The 24,833-nt window shown below is 35.0% G+C and overlaps 1 protein-coding gene across 1 annotated transcript; it reads left to right on the top strand.

Moving 5' to 3' along the window:
• Nucleotides 1-915: 915 nt before the first annotated feature.
• LOC128548703 (proprotein convertase subtilisin/kexin type 4-like) lies at nucleotides 916-24,833 on the top strand. Its single transcript, XM_053524071.1, has 13 exons — nucleotides 916-1,247; nucleotides 3,138-3,242; nucleotides 3,639-3,776; nucleotides 4,189-4,288; nucleotides 6,216-6,321; nucleotides 7,197-7,296; nucleotides 7,748-7,942; nucleotides 12,097-12,197; nucleotides 13,030-13,136; nucleotides 13,560-13,674; nucleotides 13,922-14,108; nucleotides 15,261-15,357; nucleotides 24,184-24,833. The coding sequence occupies exons 1-13, from the start codon at nucleotides 1,029-1,031 to the stop codon at nucleotides 24,366-24,368; spliced, it is 1,755 nt and encodes a 584-aa protein (XP_053380046.1). The 5' UTR covers nucleotides 916-1,028; the 3' UTR covers nucleotides 24,369-24,833.

The following is a 24,833-nucleotide window of genomic DNA, read 5'->3' as shown; positions in this document are numbered from 1 at the left end:
AGCCATTTTCATGCCAGATGTTTTCTTGTTAGATGTTCAGCTTTAGAAACGAACCATTTATGATTATTTTAATCCCTAATACAGCATTCTTTGAGTAGATCTAAAAGATATGACCGACACGAAAGTAGGTATCTCATGTGTGTTTGTTATGTTCTGCCGTACTGTCCCGTACTGAAAATATTCTGAAAAAGTTGTCCCCCTTTGAAAATGAATGCCATTTGTAAAGAAATAAAAATAAACAATTGCTGAAAACTGTGTTCCACTTAATTATGTGAAATTTCAACACTCGCATGCAATTGCAAATGAATCAAAACTAAAATGTGTAACAGTCCTTTGAAAATGGTGAGTGTTTGAAGGCGTTTGACTGCCCGGAAGTGGGTCCCATTTAGGCGGTCTTTTTTTCGGAATTCAATGTTTATATTAGTATACTGACACTTGTTTTGTTGTTTTTGTCATGATAGCGTGTATATTACTTATATTACTCTACAAAACAAGTGTCAGTATACTAATACAAGCATTGAATTCTGAAAAAAGAACTGTTTAAACAGGCCCCACTTCCAGACAGTCAAGCGCTTTTAAAAACTCACCATTTTCAAGGAACTGTTACACATGTTTGTTTTGATGCATTTGTAATAGCGTGCGAGTGTTGAAATTTCACATAACTAGGTGGAACACAGTTTTCAGCAATTGTTTATTTTTATTTCTTTACAAATGGCATTCATTTTCAAAGGGGGACAACTTTTTCAGAATATTTTCACATAACTAGGTGGAACACAGTTTTCGGCGATTGTTTATTTTTATTTCTTTACAAATGGCATTCATTTTCAAAGGGGGACAACTTTTTCAGAATATTTTCAGTACGGGAGAGTACGGCAGAACATGTAATGGTCAGGTAAAATATTGGTAACGATGTTGTTCGTTTATAAAATATCTCTGTGTTTTGGTGATATACTCCTAAACCTTAATGTCATGTCGTGTATGCTATTTATATTATTTACTGGGTTTCCTACACTCGTTTACTTTCGCTTATGTCGTGTTGGGCGACAAGAATGGATATGCTTTTAAAATATGTTTTCAACGCGACAAAATTCGTTTTAGGTGTACTCATTTTTATCAATACAGTCAATTTGACAAAAGAAAATATTATTACCTCACGGAATTCTCAATATGTGTTTAAAGTTGGACAAGAAAATAAATTTATGTTATTCAGGAGATTATTAGATCATGACTTTATACTGCGTCATCAGGTAAATCTTATGTTTGTAGGATATTATCTTTATATGAATTATATTAAACAAAACAATATTGATAACAAGAACAAGTATCAGATAGGGGACATAAAGTAACGATTAATTTGAATCAACTTAAAGTTTTCAACATGTAAGAGATTTAGTATCGCAAACTGTGTGTTTTGTCATTATGTTATTTGGGAGGACATATTGTAACAGTATCTGCACACCTCCGTTTATAAATAATACCTTCGTCACTGTAATAAACTCGTACTTGATATAGTGTATTTATAATTGTACTTCTTTCAGATTACACCTTCAACTTACATTTTTGAGTACGTCGGTTCACGAAAACGCCACACAATATCTGATGTGAAAAAACTTTAGCGCACTAAGGTATAATTTTTCGTGATGATGAATAACGATTTCTTAATTACTAACATGAATCGCATCACTGGCAGCTTATTAACATTGCATACAATAACCAATTATGTTGAAAGAATAGCGCCTGCTTTGTTTGTTTTAACATACGTTGTTTGAGTCCTACATGTATATAACATATGCAGAATATAGACATCTACGTCATATCCAATGTTTCTGTTATTTATCCAACGGTTGTAATCTTTTATGTACACTGTCTTGAAAACTTGAAACATGATAGGGTCACTGGTTTAAGTCCCTAATTGTGCTTTTGCCACTGTCCGTTTAAAGTGTTGTTCCTTTATGTCCCTTTATTTGTCTGTTCGTCCTCGTTCTTTAAATGATCTACGATGTCTTTGTATTTTGTTTATATATAACTCATGTTCATACCCATACATATGCTGATACAGAGTGTAGGAAACTGTACTTTTGGAACGTGTATTTTTCTATTTGATATATATCCTGGATTGTTTTAAAAGATATTTTATTGACAGTAATGCCTGATAGCATGCATTTCCACTGCCGTCCATAATAGGCTCAATCAAACCTAGCCTGCAACAGCTTCAGTTTTTTTTTTTCGTGTTAGACGACCTTTGTATCATTTTGTTGTCAATCAAGTTCCAAGTTTATTTACCACTAACTTGCAATATTCTTCCCTTTAACAGTTAACTATATAGTTTAAACAGAAAAGTTGCAAATATAAGCAATTAAGCATCATAATAGTGACCATACATTGTTTACTAATAGCAAATTAGGAAAGGGTATCAGTATGGAACATTATTTAGTCCCTCAAGTGTTTAACTATTTTGAATAACACTATTAGTTGCTATCATGGATGATAATTTTTAATAAAATTGGTCCAAAATATCAATTACGTCATTGATTAAGAGCAGTATATGGTTTGACATGTGCAAAATTGTCCAGTCCACTTACAGCAACAGTTTATACTTTAATTTTTACTTCACTACTACTCCTTGTGTCTCATGATTGTTATAAGCATTGCATATTTCGATGAATAACGACAAACATACGCTCTTGTCTAATACATGCTCAGATTAACACTATGGTCAAGTAGTGAAATTGCACGCGCAATCTACGTTTGATTAATTAAAAACGTCGTAAATCGAAAAATCTTTCAACATTGGACACTGAACATTAAAGCATAGCTAAAACTGTTTGTTTTCAAAGCTAAAGATCAGAATTAGCTCGACAGCATCATATAATATGAAATTATAAATTAAAATCAGGAACTGTATTTTTAATGGAAGGCGTATTACAATTTAACGTGGCAGCGTCTTCTTTCCGTTCTATTTACATGTTAAAAACCGATATGCTGAAATTTTTTATATTCTGTTTTTTATTCCTGATATTCATGGATAGCAAAGCACTTTTTGTATCAAGTTACTTTAAAGTGCATATATAAGGAAATAATGTATAAACGGACACAAAACAGCATACAATTCTTATGATAATCGTTTGATTTTTAAGATAATTGCAGTTGAAAAAGTAAGAGTCTATGAGGATACGCTTAAACCGGAAGCAACAATGAAAGTAAAAAATACACACAACTTCGCTAGAGACAGGAACAACTCTGTAAGTTTTGTTTAAAAATAGGAATATATAAGTTGCCACTGTTTTACATAAAACAGCTAAAAAGAAAACAACAAACAATGATAAAACAGTCAAAAATAAATCAGTAAACACCCCTGCAAATACCTAAAACATTAAAGAAAACGTTGGCAATTTAAGTTTAATGCCTCATAAATGGCATCAAACCATTTCTATAGCTTTTTATTTTTGTGTTGTTTAATGCCATTCAGACACAACTGTAGATCAAAAGTTGAAATAGTATCTTTCCACATTTTTACGGTCAGTGAAGACCTTCGGTTCCTCCCGTTTTACATTAATTTTGGGAAGGATAGATAATAACTGTTGGTGTTTGGTTGCGTTTTAATAATTAATTTTGAAATTTATTCGTTTTTTTTCTAGCACAATTTGGAAAATGGAAATTACTATGGAATGGGCATTCCAAAAGCATGGTCACGTGGCTACAATGGAGAAGGAGTCACTATTGCCGTAACAGATGTTGGAGTTAATACAGATCTTCTCGATTTAAAGGACAATATTGTAAGTTATGTATATACTGTAACCACACATAATTTGTCAAATATTCTTTTTTTTTTTTTTTTTTTTTTTGTTGATAATTTGCCTTCCTTAAACAATGTGATTCTATATAGCTTTATTCTACAAAAAAATATAGAGAAAAGTGGAAACTTCACAGTTCGCTCAGCAGAACAAAAACGAAAATGTTGCAGGCTCGGTTTGATTGAGCCTGTTCATGGACGGTAGTGGAAATGCATGCTACCGTCCACGCCCTCTAGCCCCGGGTTGAGCAGAACTGAATATTTACACATGCTAAAAGTACAAAAAGCAATTTAGAGACATCCACAGATGTATTCAAACGGCAGTGAACATGGAATAAACACTTTAAAACACGTTTAAATGTTATGTACATGTAATATCTCCTTTCTGGTTATAGAACACTGAGTTAAGTTATAACTTCGTAAAAGGAACGACAGATGTTACTCCGGAATTCTTCCACAATCTTCAGGAAAAAAACATCACCCAGCTCTTACTGAGTAAGCAGACTATTTATCTTATTTTGAACGAAAAGCTTTTTGTTTATATCGACAATATTATCTTACTAAATAATTGTTATTGTTAGTGCCTATATAACTGAAAAAATGCACACTATAGCTTCTTGAAATCACATAGAAAAAATCTGGAAGCATGTGTAATTAAGCTATTTTTGAAGAGGAGAATATTCTAATCTTCCATCTAAATATTTCGACATCAAGAAGCCACATGTTTGAAAAATAATTATTTGGCATATTTATTTAACTTCAAAGGTATTGGTTATTCTCATATCACGGTTATTTTTGCAAAGAGAAATGCAGACTTGTTTCCCCTTACATTTGCGCTTCCCCGTTTTTTGTTGTTTTTTTGGCATCCCCTCTTACCCGTTCTTTTTGGCATCATCTCCCCCTTTATTATGAGTTAGTTTCCGTGCCCCCACCCACCTCTTTATTTTGGCTGCCGAATCTGGAATACTAAGGCGGTACACTATTGTTTTTTCCTGCTTATAGGTGTGCGTTTTTGTGCGTGTGTGCCTAAAACGGTGCCATGCCTACAGTGTTCTTGTATCTTATTTGTCTATTTTTCTGTTAGTTAGTTGGGTGTGGTTGTGTGGTTGTCTTTGGTGCATGAATGTCTGCGCTATTGTTGTTTACGTTGTAGTGTATCTGTGATTAAGGAACGTAGCATTCCCTTTGTGTATTCATCCTTGTTCTACTTTTCCAGTCAACCTTTACCCCTTTCCTCCTTTCTACTCCTTGCCACCTCCTCTCCCTCTACCTATGTTTGGCATAAATTTATGATTATGTACTTGTTAGATTTTTGAAGCAACCCGTCTGTAATATTTTTCCGTTACAACTTCTTTTTGTTGTGGGCCTGCTTTGCAAACGCATGGCTCTGAGGCTGTGTGTTTAGTGCTCTGTGCTTCCGAGAGATCTACCCTGACCTATTATCGTTTCTAATATTTTGCAGCGGTATATAGTTCGGTGACCGTCAATACCCCTGGAAACCAGGTGTTTCTGTAAATTAAGCTGTCTTGATTTTCTATCAAATCAAACCAAATTATGAAAAAATCTTTGTGGTTGCCATAGCAATCATAATTATGTAAATATCTTCATTATTGTACCTACTTAGGTGAAAAATGATGACCATATTTTAAAGTTTGACTCTAATTTGCACAGTAGTTTAAGAGAAGATGTTTTAAGCAACTGCATATGTACAAATGGATGGATAGATAACAGAACAATACCATTCGCCTTATCTTTGACCAAGGCGAGCTAAAATGAATGCATCTTTACATTTCGGTCATGGGAACAGAGTTGCAAGTATCGTTGCAGCTAAAAAAGGAAACGGCTTATGTAGTTCTGGCATATCGTATAAATCAAAAGTTGTAGGTAATGACGTATTAAATATTCACGTTACGAACACGCAGACTAATGAAAGTGTACAAAATTTTTGAGTGTCATTCTTTCAGTTTCCGACTAATAGTTGGTTGGTGTTTAATATTGTTTTATATGAATACATGTCATAGTGATAAATATTATACATGGAGGAAACAAAAACAATTAACAGTTGTCAAAAATGCAATCGTTATGAGCAGAAAGTAGAATCAAGCATCTATGCTATATTGATTTTTTTCATCTCGAAGCAAGATCATAGTTAAAATACCAATATAAGTTTAAACTTGATCTAGCATGAAACGAATAGAAAGTATGATTTATGAAGTATCTTTTAATGTGGATTGACGTTTATGTTTCTGAACCGTTTTAATAGATTGAAGCCTGAAAATAATATATGCCTTTGTATTGAAACTAGTGTGTGTGTGTGTGTGAATATAGCTTTACTTTAAAGGCAGTCCAGAAGTCATTCTCAAATCTTCTTTTACGTCAAATGAGGAATAAGTTTCATTGCTTTCAGTACCCATTTTTGCAGTGTTAAAGATTTATCAGGTGAAATTGTTCAACGACCAAATCCCAATATTAGAGCCAAGTCATTGGACGGCGTCAGATATAATATCGCGGGCACTTGTACATGCGTCCACAGACACTTGGGGCTCGGACCTCCACACACCCCATTCTCCTCCGCCCCTGGTTAAGTTTAGCCAATATATTTTAGCATGTATTGAGCATAGATGACGATCATCAAGTTTAGCCAATATATTTTAACATGTATTGAGCATAGACGACGATCATAAAACGCATTTTGTAACAATTCAGCGTGTTTTTAAAAAATGCATTTTTACCATCAATGCTCTCAAAATTACAAGATATGAAACATCGCACGACCACTAGGGAAACAATAGCCAGTTAAACGTTTAAATGAACCCCTACCAATGAATCACTGGTATCAATCGTCAGATCTGTTACCATTCTGTCAAATGACACCGGTCCCGACAACTGTCATTTGTATTCCAACGAGAAATCAAGAAATGAGTTAAATCAATCTATCTAAATTCTATGGAACACTTCCTTGCGAATAGATCCCTGCTTTGAACTGCGCATATCGTTGCCGGGTACCAAAATTGATACCGTTTCGACTGCATTATACCGGATTATCGCTTCAGCACGTGTTACACGAGGTTTGTTTACATAAAGAAATGATGATCTGGTTTAACATAGCCGTAAGAGTAACAATTTTGGTTCCCGGTTTATGACTGCGCTACACAAAGCGAGGGTCCAGCGCAAGCAAGTGTTCCCATTGTTCGTGCGATGTTTCATATCTTGTAGTATTGAGAGCATTGATGGTAAAAATATATTTTTTAAAAACACGCTGAAATGTTACAAAATGCGTTTTATGATCGTCATATATGCTTAATACATGGTGAAATGCTAAAATATATTGGCTAAACTTAACCAGGGGCGGAGGAGAATGGGGTGTGTGGAGGTCCGAGCCCCAAGTGTCTGTGCATGCGTCAGATGATATAGATATATATGCAAATGCCTGGGCTCCTACTAAACCCTTCGACAAACTAGATCTAGCTACTAGAGATGCAATTGTAGACAGTGCGGAGAATGTTAGTCATTTGTTTGTATGATATGGGTTATACTAATTTTAGAGTTGTTACAGACAGCAGTAAACTTTTTATTCCGTGCGTATACTAATTTTTTCGCAACGTACTCTCATGAATCAGAAGTAGAGGATCCTATTGATATCTAATAAATATACTAATTTTTCTTCTCGACTTTTCTCTACGTCATGAGTATCCGGTAGGTCAGACACACAACTATGTACTTCACTGATTTCTAATTCTGGCTACCTGATTAAATTAAGGTCTTACAAATGATGACCGGAAATATGAAAGTGGTAGCTCAGAATTACACAATGAACCGTCAATAGATTTTGTTGTAAATACTAAAAGTTTGAATATTAACACAGTCTTTTTAGAAGTTTTGTTTAGTATAGTTTACCTCATCGAATCAAAGCATTAAAAAGAAATGCAAAAAATTAACAAGTTTTTTTTTCAGGGCCGGCATGGTTTGGGTACTATACATGTGGTACCCTCAGGCCCACCTGGAAATGGACTAGCGAACAGTATCCACACTATTACTGTTAACAGTATGGGAAGACATGGAACAATTTCCACGTACTCTTATGATATAGATGCAAGTGTTCTCACGTCTGGATTAGGAGATGGGCAAAATTTAACGGCATATTCTATGGTAATATTTTTCTGTCAAATTGACATATCCTTAAAAACAAAAAAAAATATTGTTACTCTATACGTTTCTATGGTAAAGTGCATCTACGACGGCAGACTAAAGACTAACTGATTGTTGTAGATAATTAATAGAGCAGTCATTTCTCACAATGTTATTCATTAAATGGTTCTGAAATATATGAGAAAGAAGGAATTTATTTTTACGTACCCTTTATGAGTTCCGCTTTGCGACGGAAAACTTCTTAAAATATGTTTCAAATGTTTTTGTAAGTGAGATGCTGCCTCCTGTAGTATGGAGTATATTGAGAATTAAACAACACTAAACCATACTGGATCTGTTGGAATGTTTGCTCCATGTAGCTTCCAAAGTCATACAATTAAAGTACTGTAAGCATATTGAACATCCACAATTTCAACTAAATTTTCTAATGTTCTTTATTTTCATGAAATAAAGAGGCCTAGTTAAAATAAGCGATTCAAAATTAATAGCGGGCCTATTCATGTTACCAGTATTTTGATAGGTTCGGAATAAGGTAATCTTATATAGAGAACTTGCAAGGCCATAACGTATGTTTGAATTTTGACATATAACTACTAAACCGTTTAACAATTTAAAGGCCAAGTTGTGTGAACTTAGATATCCAGACAATTATTTTGCTTATTTTGCATAATTCATGTATGTATATTGTGAACTAACGCAGTGGCCTGTTCTTTTAACACAGATGATCACCCAGTGTCGAAATTCTGGCTTTAGATTAGGCCATGTTCTCATTTCTTTGAATGTTTTAGGTCTATGTCCATCTGATCGTGCACCGTCTGTTGTCATCATCATTTGGTTTGTTAACACTGTAGAGTTCAAAAGTTTTGCTCATTCTTAATGACACTTGATCAGACTGTCTTCTTCAATGAAGTATCAATATATGAATCAATACTGTATCATTTGGCGTCAAAAATGAGGCCACTAGGTTACATTGTAAATAATATAGCCTTGGTCACATTTTATGCCCCCCGAAGGTGGACATAATAAATCGCAATGTCCGTCCGTGTGTCAGTGCATGCGTGCGTCCCTATGTCCGTGTAAATTGTTGTCCGGGCTGTAACTTTACCATCCATAAAGGGACTTTGAAATAACTTGGCATAAATGTTCACCGTAATAAGACGGCGTGTCATGCGCAAGACCCAGACCCCTAGGTCAAAGGTCAATGTCACACTTAGAAGTCAAATGTTAACAGGGTCTGTTTGGTGTCCAGTTCATAACTCTGCCATTCGTCAAGGGATTTTAAAATTACTTGACATAAATTTTCCCCATAATGAGACGGCGTGCCGTGCGCATGATCCAGAGCCCTAGCTGTCAAAGTCACACTTAGAGGTTAAAGGTTAACATGGTATGTTTCTTGTCCAGTCCATAATTCTGCCATCGGCGAAGATATTTTAAAATTACTTGGCATAAATGTTTCCTATATTGAGATGATGTATCATGCGCAAGACCCTGACCCCTAGCTTTAAGGTCAAGGTCACACTTAGAAATCAAAGGTAAACAGGGTCTGTATCCTGTCCGGTCAATAACTCAGCCATTCTTTTAGGGATTTTAAAATTACTTGGCACAAACGTTCCCTGTAATGGGTTGATGTGTCATGCGCAAGACCTTGAGACCTAGCTCCAAGGTCATTGTAACCTTTGGAGAACATTTTTATTGTTTTTGTCTATTCACAAATTGATTCATACCTAAACTATTCTTGCATCCCTGGGCACGCTTCGGGGGCATTTGTCACTAACAGTGACAGCTCTTGTTGATATGTAAAATGGTCAAGATGTGTTTTTATGAAATCTAAAACCGGAAGTTTGAAACTGGGTCTTCGATATTAGAAAACCAGGCCACTTCATCAGTTATCAGAAAACATGTGTCCGAAATTGCATTAAAAATCTTTGAGAAGATCCCTCATTTTGTTGCTAATCCACTGTCCATCCCCACATCAGTTTACGCGTGTACATCTTTATTACCCACACCTACTATTCTCAGCATAAGTCGAGGGTTCAACGCAATAAGGGCGTATCTACATATGATTATTATATGTAGATACGCCCTTATTGCGTTGAACCCTCGAAGTAGCTTATATACATATCATTTAACGAACAGAACTGCAGTCAAATATATGGCGTAAGGTTTTATTTTAACACATCTAATTTCTCTAATGTAGGGATAGCGCATGTTTTTCGTGTTGTAACATCTGCAGAATCCCGAGGGATTGGTCGGTGCCCGAGCCCGGTAGGGCAACAACTCCCGAGGGATTCTGAAGATGTTATAACACGAAAAGAACATGCGCTAACACCATTCTAGCATAACACGCGTAAAAACCAAATAAATGAATATAGTGTTCTTCAACGTCATTAAATTTCCATGAAATGCGCGGGAATGTCTACGTTGTTTTTTTTTCACGTTCACGTCATTACCATTTGAATTTTCCGTTTTGGGGCCGTAATACGTTTACGCTTTCCACGAAACATGCAAATACAAAAAGGTGTTTTAACAGCACGTGAGCGCGAGAATCTCACTGTTCTCTCTTGTTAAAACACCCCCATAAAGTGACAATAACGACAGTTTTATGCTAGAATATAGGGATAATACACGTTTTTCGTGTATTAACGTCTACAGAAGACCGCGGGAATGTTTGTGACCGAGACCGAAAGTCGAGGTCACAAACATATCCCAAGGGCTTCTGCCGACGTCAATACACAAGAGAAACGTGTAGTGCCGCTATTCTTGCATAAAAATCATGACACGACGACTAAATGTATTGTTTTCATATTATTGTAATGACTTAACGATTCCAGTACATTTTTACTTACCATTCTGTTGTTTTTGGAAACGGTAAACGTGTTCTAAATATTCATAACCGGGGCCCACATATCAACAATTCTACCAAAAGCATCAAAAGGTTTTTGAGCATTTTTTTTATTTCTCGTTGTTACAAATATGACATTACCCATAGTTTTGCATATTACTTAAAAAATTGATAAACAGGAACACAACTTTAAGAATAATAACTTTACATACGAATTATTTTGAGTATGAACACATTTAGAGTACAGATGAGTACGAAGGTAGTGATGAGCTTTCAAGGTTTATTATATGAATTCTGCGAAAAATCAGGTAAAAACATACCGACTGAAACTTAGTATGATTTTAAAAACGAATAATGGCAAAAGTTACGCGCGATACTTATTCATTCACGTTTATTTTACAACAACTGAACCGACGCTTTGTAAAGGGAGTAAACTCTAAGGGAAGCGAGTGCGTATATTGTTGTGGGCAGGACGTGTGGGGTAAGAAACTGATACAGCAAAACACACTACGGATTACATTTATCTTAAATGCTACACGAAAGGTTATTATGGAAGACACAAGACTCAGATGCCAAATATCAGTCTGCGCAGAAATACATATTTACATCCCTGGCAAAGCATTTCAAAAATAAAAATCATGTATTAACAGCATGTAAATTACCTTGTTTGCCAACGATTTTTCTCCCGTTAATACATGGGCGGATCTAGTGAAAAAAAGGTAGCTTTTTATGCAAAAATGTAGGGAAAACGCATGTCTTTTCGAGTTATAACATCTGCAGTATACCGAGGAATAGGTTGGTACCCGAGCCTGGTAGGACGAGGGTACCAACGATTCTCGAGGGATTCTGAAGATGTTAAAGCACGAAATGAACATGTGCTAACGCTACTCTAGCATAAAATGCGTAAAAACCAAGGCAATGAACATATTGTCCCTCAACGTCATTAAATTTCCATGAAATGCGCGATAAAGTAGGGCGTTTTTTTCACGTTGACGTCATTTCCTTTTGAATTATCCTTTTTGGGACTGTAATACGTTTACGCTTTGCAAAGGAACGCGCATATATAAAAAGGTGTTATAACAGCACGTGAGCGCTAGAATCTCTTTGTAAACACATGTTTTCTTTCGTGTTAAAACACCCCTGAAAATGAAAATAACAGCAGTTTTATGCTAGAATTTCTATCTGTACGAGTAGGCAGACAGCTTACTGCGATCAAAAGAAGTGGTCATTTTTTCTCCTGATTATTTTTACTTTTAGTCAGCTTTTCAACCATTTAGTTATCCTTTAAGTGTGTACCTATATTTTAACACAGGTGACAACAACACTGAAGAATAAATGCATTACTGGTTTCAAAGGTGTGTCAGCCGCGACAACTCAAATATCAGCAATAATTGGACTTGCCATTCAGGCAAAGTAAGTCTTAATCTATGAAAAGTAGATTTAGTCTTTAAGTAAATGGGTACAAATAGCAGTTTGTAAACTAAGTTATGCTATCAATTTCATCAAAAGTAGATGATAAGTTATCATATGGCATGATTTTTGAATAGGTAATACTTAAATGTTAACTAGATATGTACATAGATATGTACATTACTCACAAAAGGAGAGACTCTTAGAGGTCAGTATGTAGTTTTATTGACGGGCATTCCAATCATGATAATAATGCATGACTGGTCCAAAATACTGTCCTCAAGATAAGTCTATTACTGTTCTTATATATATTTACGATTTAATTTGAAAATGAATCAGTTTGGGTTAATTGTAATTTCAACATCATTATCGTTATTATGCCAGTAAGGCGTTTTATCCATAAAAAAACGTAAACTTGCTTGAAAACGTATCATTATTCTTGTACGTTTTCGCCACAATATCTTAAAACACTTTCGGATAGACCGATAAAATATAAAACTGTAAAATTGTGAATTCTAGTTTTACAGATGCTTATCAGACCTTTAAAAAAAAGGGGTTTTCGAAATTGTTGCAGTCATAAACGCACCGAAAGCAATGCACACGTTTTTGTTATTTGTTGTGTACAATTGACATTGAGGTTTCATAGTTTCCAGCATTTCTAGGTTAAGTGTAAACTGGTGTTACTATCCTTAAATTATTACCTTGCTTGAACTGTTTCTAGACGGATTTTCACGTCACAACAAAGAACATTGAATAAAATTCTAGTCTATATTTATTTCAACCAAAAGGTAGATCAGATCGTATTTCAATGTTTAATTATATGCAATGATTTCAGCCCAAATATTTCGTTTCGTGATGTGCAACATCTTATCGTGCAAGCATCAGAGTACAAAAGCCTCGAAGAGTCGATTTCATTCACACCCAACGGAGCTGGCAGACACTGTAGGTTTTATTACGCGTTTTAATTTAGTATATGTTTCTAAATGCTTTGTGTTCTGGGACTAAGAGTGATGGATTGTGTTTCATAAACTGTTTAAATCTCTCCAGTTGTGTTCTGCCAATCATCGTTCAAAGGCAATGCACCTTTTAGTTCACATATTATTTTGTCCATCTTCGCTGTAAAGAGGTTTTACTTTATGTATTTTATGCATTATGAATTCTACATCAGCGAGGTTTTGAGCCCAAAGCGGTTAGGGGCAAGTCATTCGAAGCCTTTGACCTTAACCAATTGATAAACAAATTATATATGTATAAATGAACAGTTATGTACAGGTCAATAGTTATTTTTGTGTGTTTTTTTGGTATAACACTCGTCATGAAGATGTATTTCACAAAGATGTTTATCTGTAAGTTTCGATTTCACAGTTCACAAGATGTTCGGATTTGGACTTCTGAACGCAGACAGAATCGTTATGTTAGCTGAAAGACACAGTCCGGTTCCTGAGCTTTTTTCCAAGACACTCGATTCTTTCAGAAAAAGGTAGAAACTTTATTGATCATTCAAGAGGAAAATATGTATATACTTCCTCACAGAACATTTAATTATCCTACTGTCCTAACTCAGAAAAGCTGTTAATTTTCCCTTTTTGAGCATCGTTCATATATTGTTAATAATTTAAACAGCAACCTGTTAAAGGCAGTTATTTTAAGACAAAATTTAAGAGTATGATTTTCATGTAAGGCACGATATTCTTTATTGGATTAGAGTGGAGATTATTATATTTCAGATCATCTGAAACTCAGACTTATGATGTGTGTTATACTTGTGATATGTTTAGCAGGCACAATTGCTTGGCGAGTATAGAGCATGTTGTTTTGGAAATGAATAAAGGAGGTGTTCCAGAGCATACATATATCGCCTTAAAGTCACCGCAAGGAACGACATCAGTTTTGCTGGACTTGAAACATAACCAGGTATTTTATTTTCTTATAACTCATTAGGAATGCAGGGATTTATATAACAATAGTAACAATAGACTTCAGTTCGTCCGCCCGTTTTTAGAAAAATAAGAAAATGAATATTGATTATTGGTCTAACTTTTCATAGATACTACTGTAAAAGCAGAATTTTCGTGATGGTTTAATTTTCGGTATATTTGCGAAGCCCTCCATCTCGAAAAAATCAATCCTCGCGTAAATATTCAGTATGACTGAAATTCAAGTATGATACAATTTTTTCAATTTTGCCAACATACTAAAAATTTCAAATTCGCAAAATTTTGACACAGCGAAAATATATGCTTTTACAGTAACTGAAGGATTTTTGGTAGAAATTATTAACTGCGACATTTAGTTGCACGAAAGGGATCCGACAGGTTTTTTTTCCAGCTTTTTGTATCAGAATTATAACTTTTTTCCCAAAATATTAATTATTTGTATTCCTGTTGGCTCAGCACTTTATATAGCTATTCTAGTTTCTGGTTCAGATTCTTAGAAATCGAGATACCGAGTTTTAACACTGTCTTTAAAATGGGTTCATAGATACAGGGTCTCTCTGACTAACTCCTTACTCACTGTATTAAAGATTCTTTCAGACTTGCACATTTGATCAATATTAATGGATATAAGTTTTACCTAAAATGCATGTTTTTTATTAGACCACTTTTCTTCATTACTGGCCCTTTAAATAAACATAATACCCTAACCTTGGGGAATAGTTTATGGAGTTCGTCCAACTTAATTCACGTCAATAAAGATGATTTAAACTGATGTAAAGAATGAACATTTGTTTTTGTTCAGAACTTTTTGCCATTTGTTCGGGTATTGTACGATGAGCCACGGTAAAGCAGAAATATGCCACATGAAGGCCTTGGTTGTTTTTATTCAGATGTGTCTAATAATTATTTTGATGACAATCGTGCTGATAATGCATTCATCCGTGTAGGAATGAACCGCATGCCATGCGGAACTTTGACGTCACAATTAATGGCATAATACTTACAGGTTCACGTATCGGAGTTGTAGTGTATCACATAGAGAACATTGTTTGATACCTTCTTTGTTGAACTGAAAAACATGCTAGAACTGTGTTTTGAAGTCTGTTAAAATATTTCTGTTTTGGTGCAGGGTCCGAGCGTAAGGAAATTGAAACTGACATCTGTACACTTCTGGGATGAGATAGCGTTTGGTACCTGGCGACTGTATGTCACAAATAATCATTCATGTAAGTACACACTTTATGTTTGAATATAGAACAGAGAAGCTGCTTTATCTGAAGTTTTGGCACAAGATATGATACTTCCAGATAGGTAGATAACAAGAGCTGTCACAGGAGACAGCGCGCTCGACTATTTCGATGCTGGATAGTGAAACTGGGCACATCTGAGGAAACTAGAGCTCTCACTGGAGTGTTTAATGACTCCAATTGTGGATGAAGATATTGCACAATAGCCTGAGCCTGTGTCAAAAATATCAACGTAAAGTAATAAGAGAAGTAGAGATAAAATGTATCAAAACACTATATAAGTATATCCTAAGCAAAAAGGGGCATAATTCATTAAATATTGGTGCCAGAGTTATGCACCTTGTGTCATATGGTGTGGGTGATGATGTTGAGCAACTATTTTAAGTTTGAATCAAATTGCATCAAAACTTTTATCTAAAATTCTAAGTAAAAAGGGGGAATAATTAATGAAAAATTGGTGCCAGAGTTATGCACCTTGTGTCATATGGTGTGGGTGATGATGTTGAACAACTATTTTAAGTTTGAATCAAATCCATTCAGTAATAACAGAGACAGAGTGAAAGTGCATCAAAACTTTAACCTAATATTCTAAGTAAAAAAGGGGAATAATTAATGAAAAATTGGTGCCAGAGTTATGCACCTTGCGTCATATGGTGTGGGTGATGATGTTGAACAACTATTTTAAGTTTGAATCAAATCCATTCAGTAATAGCAGAGACAGAGCGAAAGTGCATCAAAACTTTAACCTAAAATTCTAAGTAAAAAGGGGAAATAATTCATGAAAAATTGGTCCCAGAGTTATGCACCTTGTGTCATATAATAAGGGTAATGATGCTGAACAATTGTTCAAGTTTGAATCAGATCCATTCAATAACTGAGATAGAGTGAAAGTGCATAAAACTTGAACCTGAAATTCTAAGTAAAAAGGTGAATAATTCATGAAAAATTGTGCCAGAGTTATGCATCTTGTGTCATATGATGTGGGTGATGATGCTGAACAAATATTTTAAGTTTGAATCAAATCCATTCAGTAATTACAGAGGTAGAGTGAAAGTGCACCAAAACTTTAACCCGAAATTCTAAGTCAAAAGGGGGAATAATTCATGAAAAAATTGTGCCAGAGTTATGCACCTTGTGTCATATGATGTGGATGATGATGTTGAACAACTATTTTAAGCTTGAATCAAATCCATTCAGTAATAACAGAGATAGAGTGAAAGTGCATCAAAACTTTAACCTGAAAACCTAAGTGAAAAGGGGGGATAATTCATGGAATATTGGTGCCAGAGTTATGGCCCTTATGTCAGATGATGTGGATGATGATGAGGAATAAGTATTTCAAGTTTGAAACAAATCCATCAAGTAATTACAGAGATAAGTTGTAAAGAGAGAAAGTGTAAAAAAAATTTAACCAAGGTGGGGACGCGGAAAGACGCCGACGCCGACGCCGACGCTGGGGCGAGTAGGATAGCTCTCCTTATACTTCATATAGTCGAGCTAAAAACTATCAAAATTCATGCATTTAAAAGGGTGTCCTTGCATCCCGTTCATGTTAAGATTATTTTACAGTTCGTTTCTTATACACCGGCAAACATCATTTATTCTGATATTTCTGTCACGAAAAGCTTGTATTTGAACATATTCATAATTAATAATTTAAACATCGTGATGCCTTAAATTTTCTTGACATTAAGTACTTCTAATTTAGAATTTAAATTTCTGTTGAAATCCCATATTAAGTTTCAGTACTACCATTCTTACCAGGGTAAATTCTACAATTCTCGCCAGCGCTTTTCGGCAAATTTTATTTCATTAGTTGCATTGTTAATGATTATAATAGAGCTTTGTACGGAATCCTGTTCGTGCCACTTCAATTCTCGCCTCACCAACACGATAATTATCGCATTGTCGCCTTGTCCAAAAACAAAAACATATATATATATATGCGAGATTAAATAGTCACGTGGTCATGTAATAGTAAGACATGGACTTTTAGCTCTCTCAAATGATTTGATGACATTTAGGAACGGGAATGCATAATTTTTTGTTCTGGATGGATTATTATAAGTGTTTGCTTCCATGTCTGATAACCAAAACTTGTCAAAATCCCAACGTAAAAAAAAACAGAAACGTGCTGAAAAATGGAAGGCTAGCGGGTCACCAGAATTGGGAAATGGTGTCCATTACACACCTGTACTTAGCTCGGGGGCATTAGGCGTGACGAATGCGCAGGATTATGTACAAACTGTTTTGATGAGTAGCAATACACCTGTGATGAATTTGAATAGTCAATACCCGTTCGGAATGCAAACATCTCTATTGGGGCCTGGTATGTTTCCCACGACACTACAACCTATTCATATGTGGGCAACCACTATAATAGAGGATTTGAAACAATTAAAACTGTACTCCCGAAAACAGATCAGATTGATCAGTCTGTGAAAACTATTACTTTGAAAATTTCGGAAATGGAAACTAAACTTACAAAGTTAGAAATTAAAACACTGAACGTGGAAAAATCGATTACATTTGTGAGTGATGAGTTCGAGCTCCAGAAATTGGATATCAAACGATATAAAGAGGAATTAGGAAGGCGCAAAAACAGTTTGATGATATGAAACAGTCGCTTAAGGGCTATCAACAGCGGGATGAAATGCAAAATGATGAACTCTTAGAGTTAGAAAATAGAACTATAAAGGACAACCTTATTTTCTATTGGTTAAAGGAACCGACACCGCCAAAACATGGGGAAACCCCGGAAGTTGATGACTGTGAGAAATTGTTTATGGATCTACTTAAGGATACCTTGAAAATAGATCGAACGGATATTGAATTCAACAGAATTCACCGACTTGGCAGTAATCGTGCTAAAAAACCACGCCCGATTGTCATAAACTTTCAACGGTCGGCGGACCGAGAGGAAATCCGAGTGAAATCCTATGATGAGGACGTTAAGAAGTTACTCAAAGAAAGGGCATCGGGGTCCAAAGGCCGCAAGAATATCTTGATGCGAGACAAGCACTTACAGAGTCTGCGAAGGAAGAAGAGAAATTTGGAAAGAGCACCCGTAATGTTGGAAATAAACTGTATGTTGACGATAAGTTGACTAAGAAATTTGTTGATGGGAAAGTTTTCATTTATGATTAGAGATTAATAGCATCTTTTTAGCTCATCATTTACATCATTTTACGTAAATACTTTCTCCGTAGAACATTATCACTTTGTAAGCTGTGAATACGTAAATACTTTCTCTGTAAAACATTATCATTTAGTAAGCTGTGAGTCATATGTTCTTACATTACATGATTGTTGTCATTGTATTGGCTATAAGTGAGTATTTGTCATTTTATGCCAAATGAAGTATATGTTATGTTATGTTATGTTAATAATCCTCGCGAGCTTTTTGAGACGATAATTATCGTCTTAATTTTCGCAAGCCTTTCTTAATGCTCGTATCGGGAAATTGAATTTCCGCCTAAATAATGATACATAGTTGCGAGAATTAATAAAACCGCGCATTGTTGCACTATCGCTTGGGATAAAATTTCTGGATATCCTTTCCGGGTGTTATGTATCAGTACACCGAAACAGATTTCTAATGACAGTCCCTGTCCTTTTTAACGGTGTAACAGAAATTTTCATCCACAGTGCTATAGTAAGAAATAATCCCTAACACCGGGCGACAATGCGAGGTTTTACTAATTCTCTCAACTATGTATCATTATTTAAGCGGAATTTTAATTTCCCGATGCGAGAATTAAGAAAGACATGTGAAAACTAAAACGATGATTATCGCCTTAAAAACTTCGCTTATTATTGAGCAACATAAACGTCAGGCGAATGCAGTTTCCCATGGGAACAAAGTCTGTACCCCTTACCACAGATTTATTCATATATTGTAATAAAATACGTTTTTCCTCGTATAGCGGATACTCACACTGGATAACCGGCTATCCTGACGCCCGCTGGAAATGTAACTAAGCTGTAAATCGGTAGGTAAAGTTTTTTATTTATTTCTATTAAAACGAAGCTAGTTCTTGCAAATCAACTTGACAGTTTTGTCAAGGAATGACCATGGCTTACATTTGCAATTTATGGGCCAAATACGATCGTTACGTTTTGAGATATTCGCTAACAATTTCTTCAGTTTGAAAAAATCGAGCAAAAATCCGAAGTTTTGCGCAAATTATTTTGTTTATGAACAACCTATGAAAACTTTTATCATCTGGTTTAACAGATGTGTCCTTTCGGAACACCTGTGTAAAGTTTCCAGGTTCTACGTTATTCCTGAAAAAGAATATTAGCCGTTAAATAGGCATGGTCGAAAAAAAAGACGGCCGCTACTGCTGTCGTTGAACTCGGATGTTAACATATATAGACTATCCATTAACTCCGATGATTTTGAATACTTTTGTATGTAAAAAGTATTACTGGCAGTGATTTGACGGAAACGTAAATATTTTTAAAAATGGCACTTTCATTCCAAGAGGCTTTAGGACTATATTCCTTCACACCCGGGCTGAATTTTAACCTAGTTCACGCGTTCTTGCCATTTTTCCGCCATGCGAAAGCCAACCATATATTTTTGCAGTTACACCGAAGCAATATAATACATATTGCCATTTTGCCAGCTTTTGATGGTGAAGGAAAACCACTACAGGTGCATCCGGGCTACTACAGAAAGTAATTTCACCTCGGGTTTTGCAGGTACAAATTATTGCTTCTGGTCGTCAGTCCTTCGAATTTTGTTTGAATAATTCAGTATCTTTAATGAATCTCAAATACCCGTTCTTGTTTGAAAAGTGTTCTTAGTGCGGTGCTTGAAAGATGTATAATCTTATTTGCTCACACATAATTATTTAATGGCTCCTAATGTAAATCTGCCATTTTGTTTTATTCATAGATACATTTTCAACAACTACCAATTTATTCATGGTCTAAAACTGCAAGTTGTTGATGTATAGAGGCAAACGGTTGAAAACGATTGTTTCAGATCTAAATAAGTAGAACTTTGCAAAATCTCACATGACTGTAAATCAGTTATTTCTTAACATGGCAGCCACATGTGGCTTTAATCAACATATAACAAGGTAGATCGAAACTCTTCTTTGCTTGTTTACGATCTTACACAGTCAGCTATCAAACAAAACCGCATGAAAATAAAAGTTCTACTATACGACACAATATATTTGAAATTTTGCCTATGCATGTAGGAATTGCCAGTCGGACACAAAATACTTATTTATAGCTCTGTGTTAAAGATTTGTATTGTTATACTATCATTGGAGGTGGTCATTAATGAATGGGCCTCACTAATACTTGTACCATCGGTAACACATGTTTGAAGTTTAAAAATCAATACTTAAAAATCAGTCCATGCATGTAGAATCAGAGCCCGGACAAGACACTGCGGGCGGGCGGGCGGACGGACGGATGAAAGGAACAAAGCAACTTTTAGACCTTAAACCAAAAGGACAATGATAATGAAATCAACCAGACTTACTCGACATGGCAATAAGGACCATACATAAGTATATACAAACTGTTTACTAACTGCAAGTATACACATTTTACACAAATGAAAGACGAAAGAAATCACAAAACACAGACAGACTAAACAGATACAAAATATACATAAAGAAGAGACACTACGGGCATATAACATGTCTACAAGACAAGTTTTTTTTTTTTACTTTTGTACAGCTGTATTCTCGACAGCCGACAGTTGACTTCAACGACTGCCTTTTTCAAATACAGCGGCCGTTTTCGACAGTCTATTTTTCTCGACCATGCCTATTTAACGGTTAATATACTTTTTCAGGAATAACGTAGAACACGGAATCTTCATACATGTGTTCCGAAAGGACATATCTGTTAAATCAGATGATAAAAGTTTTCATAGGTTGTTCATAAACAAAACAATTTGCGCAAAACTTTGGATTTTTTACTCGATTTTCCAAACTGAAGAAATTGTTAGCGTATATCTCAAAACACGACGATCGTTTTTGGCTCAGAAATTGTAAATTCAAGCCATTGTCATTCCTTGACAAAACTGTCAAGTTGATTTGCAAGAATTGGCTTCGTTTTAATAGAAATAAATGAAAAATGTTACCTACCGATATACAGCTGGGTTACATTTCCAGTTGGCGTCAGGATAGCCGGTTATCCAGTGTGGAAACGTAATAGTATTTTAAAGACCCTTCCGCGAGAAGGTATATCGAAACCTGATTTTATGGAAATATTATTAACATACTTCTATATATGTTTTTCAAGTTATGAAACGTTTTATTGAGAGGTTATAATCCGACTGTTTGGTGTTCAAACCATTTACAATTTGGCGTAACGCTTTCTACTTTGGTTGTGTCTGACGGAACAGATGAAGGGTCAATGATAGGCAGTTATGACATCCTATTTAAAAATCTTGCATTTTAACGACCTTTTCGCATAGAATGATTGTTTTAAAATCCAACAAAAGAATAACTTTAGCTCATAAATTGTTTCATATAAATATCAAATACACAATGTGCATTTATAGAACTGGATGCAGAAGCAGTTGGTTTTTATGTGAACAAACGATAAGGCTAGTCCAGTTAGTGTAGAACATGGGGTGAGTTACTAATGTTTTTTTACTGAATGTCAATGTACGACTTTCTGCAATTATTCACACATTTAGTTGCCCCGCTCAGAGATACATAACATTGCTATAGTAATAATAACTAGCGTGTTATTTTTGATTTTGTAAATTTGCTTCTGAGAATGTGTAAAAGATATGTGGAGCTATGTATGTTTAAGAAATGTATAAAAACATTGAAAAATAAGAATGTCGCCGAACTTTCCGAACATCCTCGTAAAGGTAAAATATTACACTGTAGAGTGTTTTCATGAAAATACATATGTCTCCCAACACTTGCCAATCAGAAATGGTAAAATGCCACAAATCAAGGACCATACCTCCAGGGAAAGTAACTAAACCATAACATTTCGATCTACACAACTAGACTTGACAGTGGTAACTCCTTTAGTTTAGTGGAATTCCAACTAATGGTATGGAGTAGTAGCACAAATATCAGATTATTTTATGAAAATCATTTAATCAGAACATGAAGATGATATGTACAATTACGCCCCACATAAATCATCATAAATGAGGTTTTGGGAAATACAGCCTGTTTTTATACAGTAAGTAGTGTAAACACGTTAAAATATGACAAACAAAGGGCCATAACCCTGCTGAAAATGTCACTGAACCTGAACATGCCATATCTAGGCTTAGCACTAATAACTCTTGTAAGGTTTGGTGGAAATTAGCCCGTTATTGTAATAAGAAGATGTCAAAATAGATGTCAAAATATCATAAAATTAGACCAAAAAAAGGACATAACCCACCGCTCATTTGCATATTAAGACTTGGCATTGATCGGCTTCTGTAAGGTTTAATGGAAATATGCACTATTATATAACAGAAGCGGCCAAAACATCATATTGACGAATAAAGGGTCACTACTCTGCTGAAAATCACTAAATTTAAAGATGCTTGGGATATGCACACCAAGACTTGGTAGTGATCACTTTTGTGAAGTTTGGTGTAATTCTTAAATTAGGTACCAAGGATTAGTTGCGCGGACGGTTTTCACAGTGTTATTTTATAATAAAGTGTCATATGACAAAACCTTTAGTGTTATAATTTCTCCAAATAAATAATTAAACCTGCGATGATACTGGTATTGAGATCATTTATGATTCTGAAGTACATGTCAATCAAAAAGCACATACCTCGTGCAGTAACAAACAAATACACAAGCGATATTATTAGAGACTTACCCGAGGCCCGCCTTACACAAGGGAAACAATCTGTTTACAGAGTGAAGTTGTTGAGTGAACACTATTACTAGTATCAGTCATAGTCCTGCCAATTTGGAATGTTACCTGCTATACAGGAAAACACAGCCGTGCATCTAACACTCCTGAAATTCTTCTTTTTGATTTTCTAATATGTTTAGGTATTTGTCCATACTTTGACGCATGTATAATCAGATGGGTAGCAGAGATTGTTTTCTTTCCAGCAATAACTTTCTCAACATATTTTACCTTGTGAAACCCTGTGGGTTTTAGCTTTAAAAAGGTCTGTTTGTTTACAAATTTTACCAAAAAAAAAATTGTCACACTCTCCCAAGGGCATTAAATGATTTGATCCTTAAATACTTTTCTTTTCAAACTGCTGAGCGTTGTTGTAATTATGCAAGATTATTTCATGCCTAGAAGTAAACGATGCATGATTTGTATGAGATAATGTGTACATAGTTACCTTAGCCTACAATGAAGTTTTAGCGGAGTTGCCTCCATTCTTTCCAAATTTATCATATTGTGTACTTTGATGCAGTTAGCTACACATATAATCTAAAATAGGCTGTGCCTACTTGAAGTTTGTATTTTTAATTCCAATGTCTAAGGATAGGTGTAAGTGATTGTATAAATTTAAGTTTGCAGAGTTACATGCACAGTTTAATTTATATTTCGCAAGAATAATGAATGACTGATCTTATTAATAACCGAAAATGCTATATAGTTGTAAAGTTAACTTGAATGTACTATATTCGAAAACGATACAGCGTCCTCTTCCATCTAAAATATTACTTTTAAGTACGTATTGCCTTGTTGAAAAATCTACGACATACAATGTATATTTCTTTAGATTCTTACGTATTGCTTAAGCAGCTGAGTAAACATTAGCCTAACCTTTGACATAACTATCGACATATTGGAACAATCAATTGTTTTTATTGTTTACATTATTTTATTTTATAGCCCAAACAGACATCGGAAGAACCTCATTAACCCTGTATGGTACGGCAAACGCGGACGTCCCACCAAGTATACAGCTTCCTGAAGTTATTTGCGAAAATTATACTAACATTGGTAATGGCTCTCACATTGCGAGAACAACGAACAATATAACTACAGCAGATACATCATACGAGACCCTTTTTTAACTGTTGTTAATAGTCTTACCTTTTTCGGTTGTGTTTGATGTAATAATGAATGTGTGCATTTTGAAATTACGCAAAAGCCACAGAAATAAAAAGTATTATTACTAAACAAGTGCTGTAGGACCGCATAATAAATGTCTATCTGTACACATAGCAATGTTGAGTTATTTGTGGTATAAGGATGAATAATAATTTTGTTCTGACCTTTAAAAAACAACTGTAGCTTTATGTGAGCAAAAAGCTCATGGTATGGTTCATAGGAACTGCACATGTGCATACATAATTATGGCACTTCGTGAACTAATTGTTAACATGTTTCTCATATTGCGATAAAGTTCTGTGAAATGAGCTGTTTCTGGTCTTACACAACGCTTTGTACAAACAGATGTCATGATTTTTATCATATCGATAATCGGCACGGAATAATTTTTGTGTGAGAGTGTAGATGGAGGTGATGAAGGGGGAGGG

Source organism: Mercenaria mercenaria, chromosome 15, assembly GCF_021730395.1.
Source record: "Mercenaria mercenaria strain notata chromosome 15, MADL_Memer_1, whole genome shotgun sequence".
NCBI lineage: Eukaryota > Metazoa > Mollusca > Bivalvia > Venerida > Veneridae > Mercenaria > Mercenaria mercenaria.
This window is presented reverse-complemented; position numbering and strand designations above follow the sequence as displayed.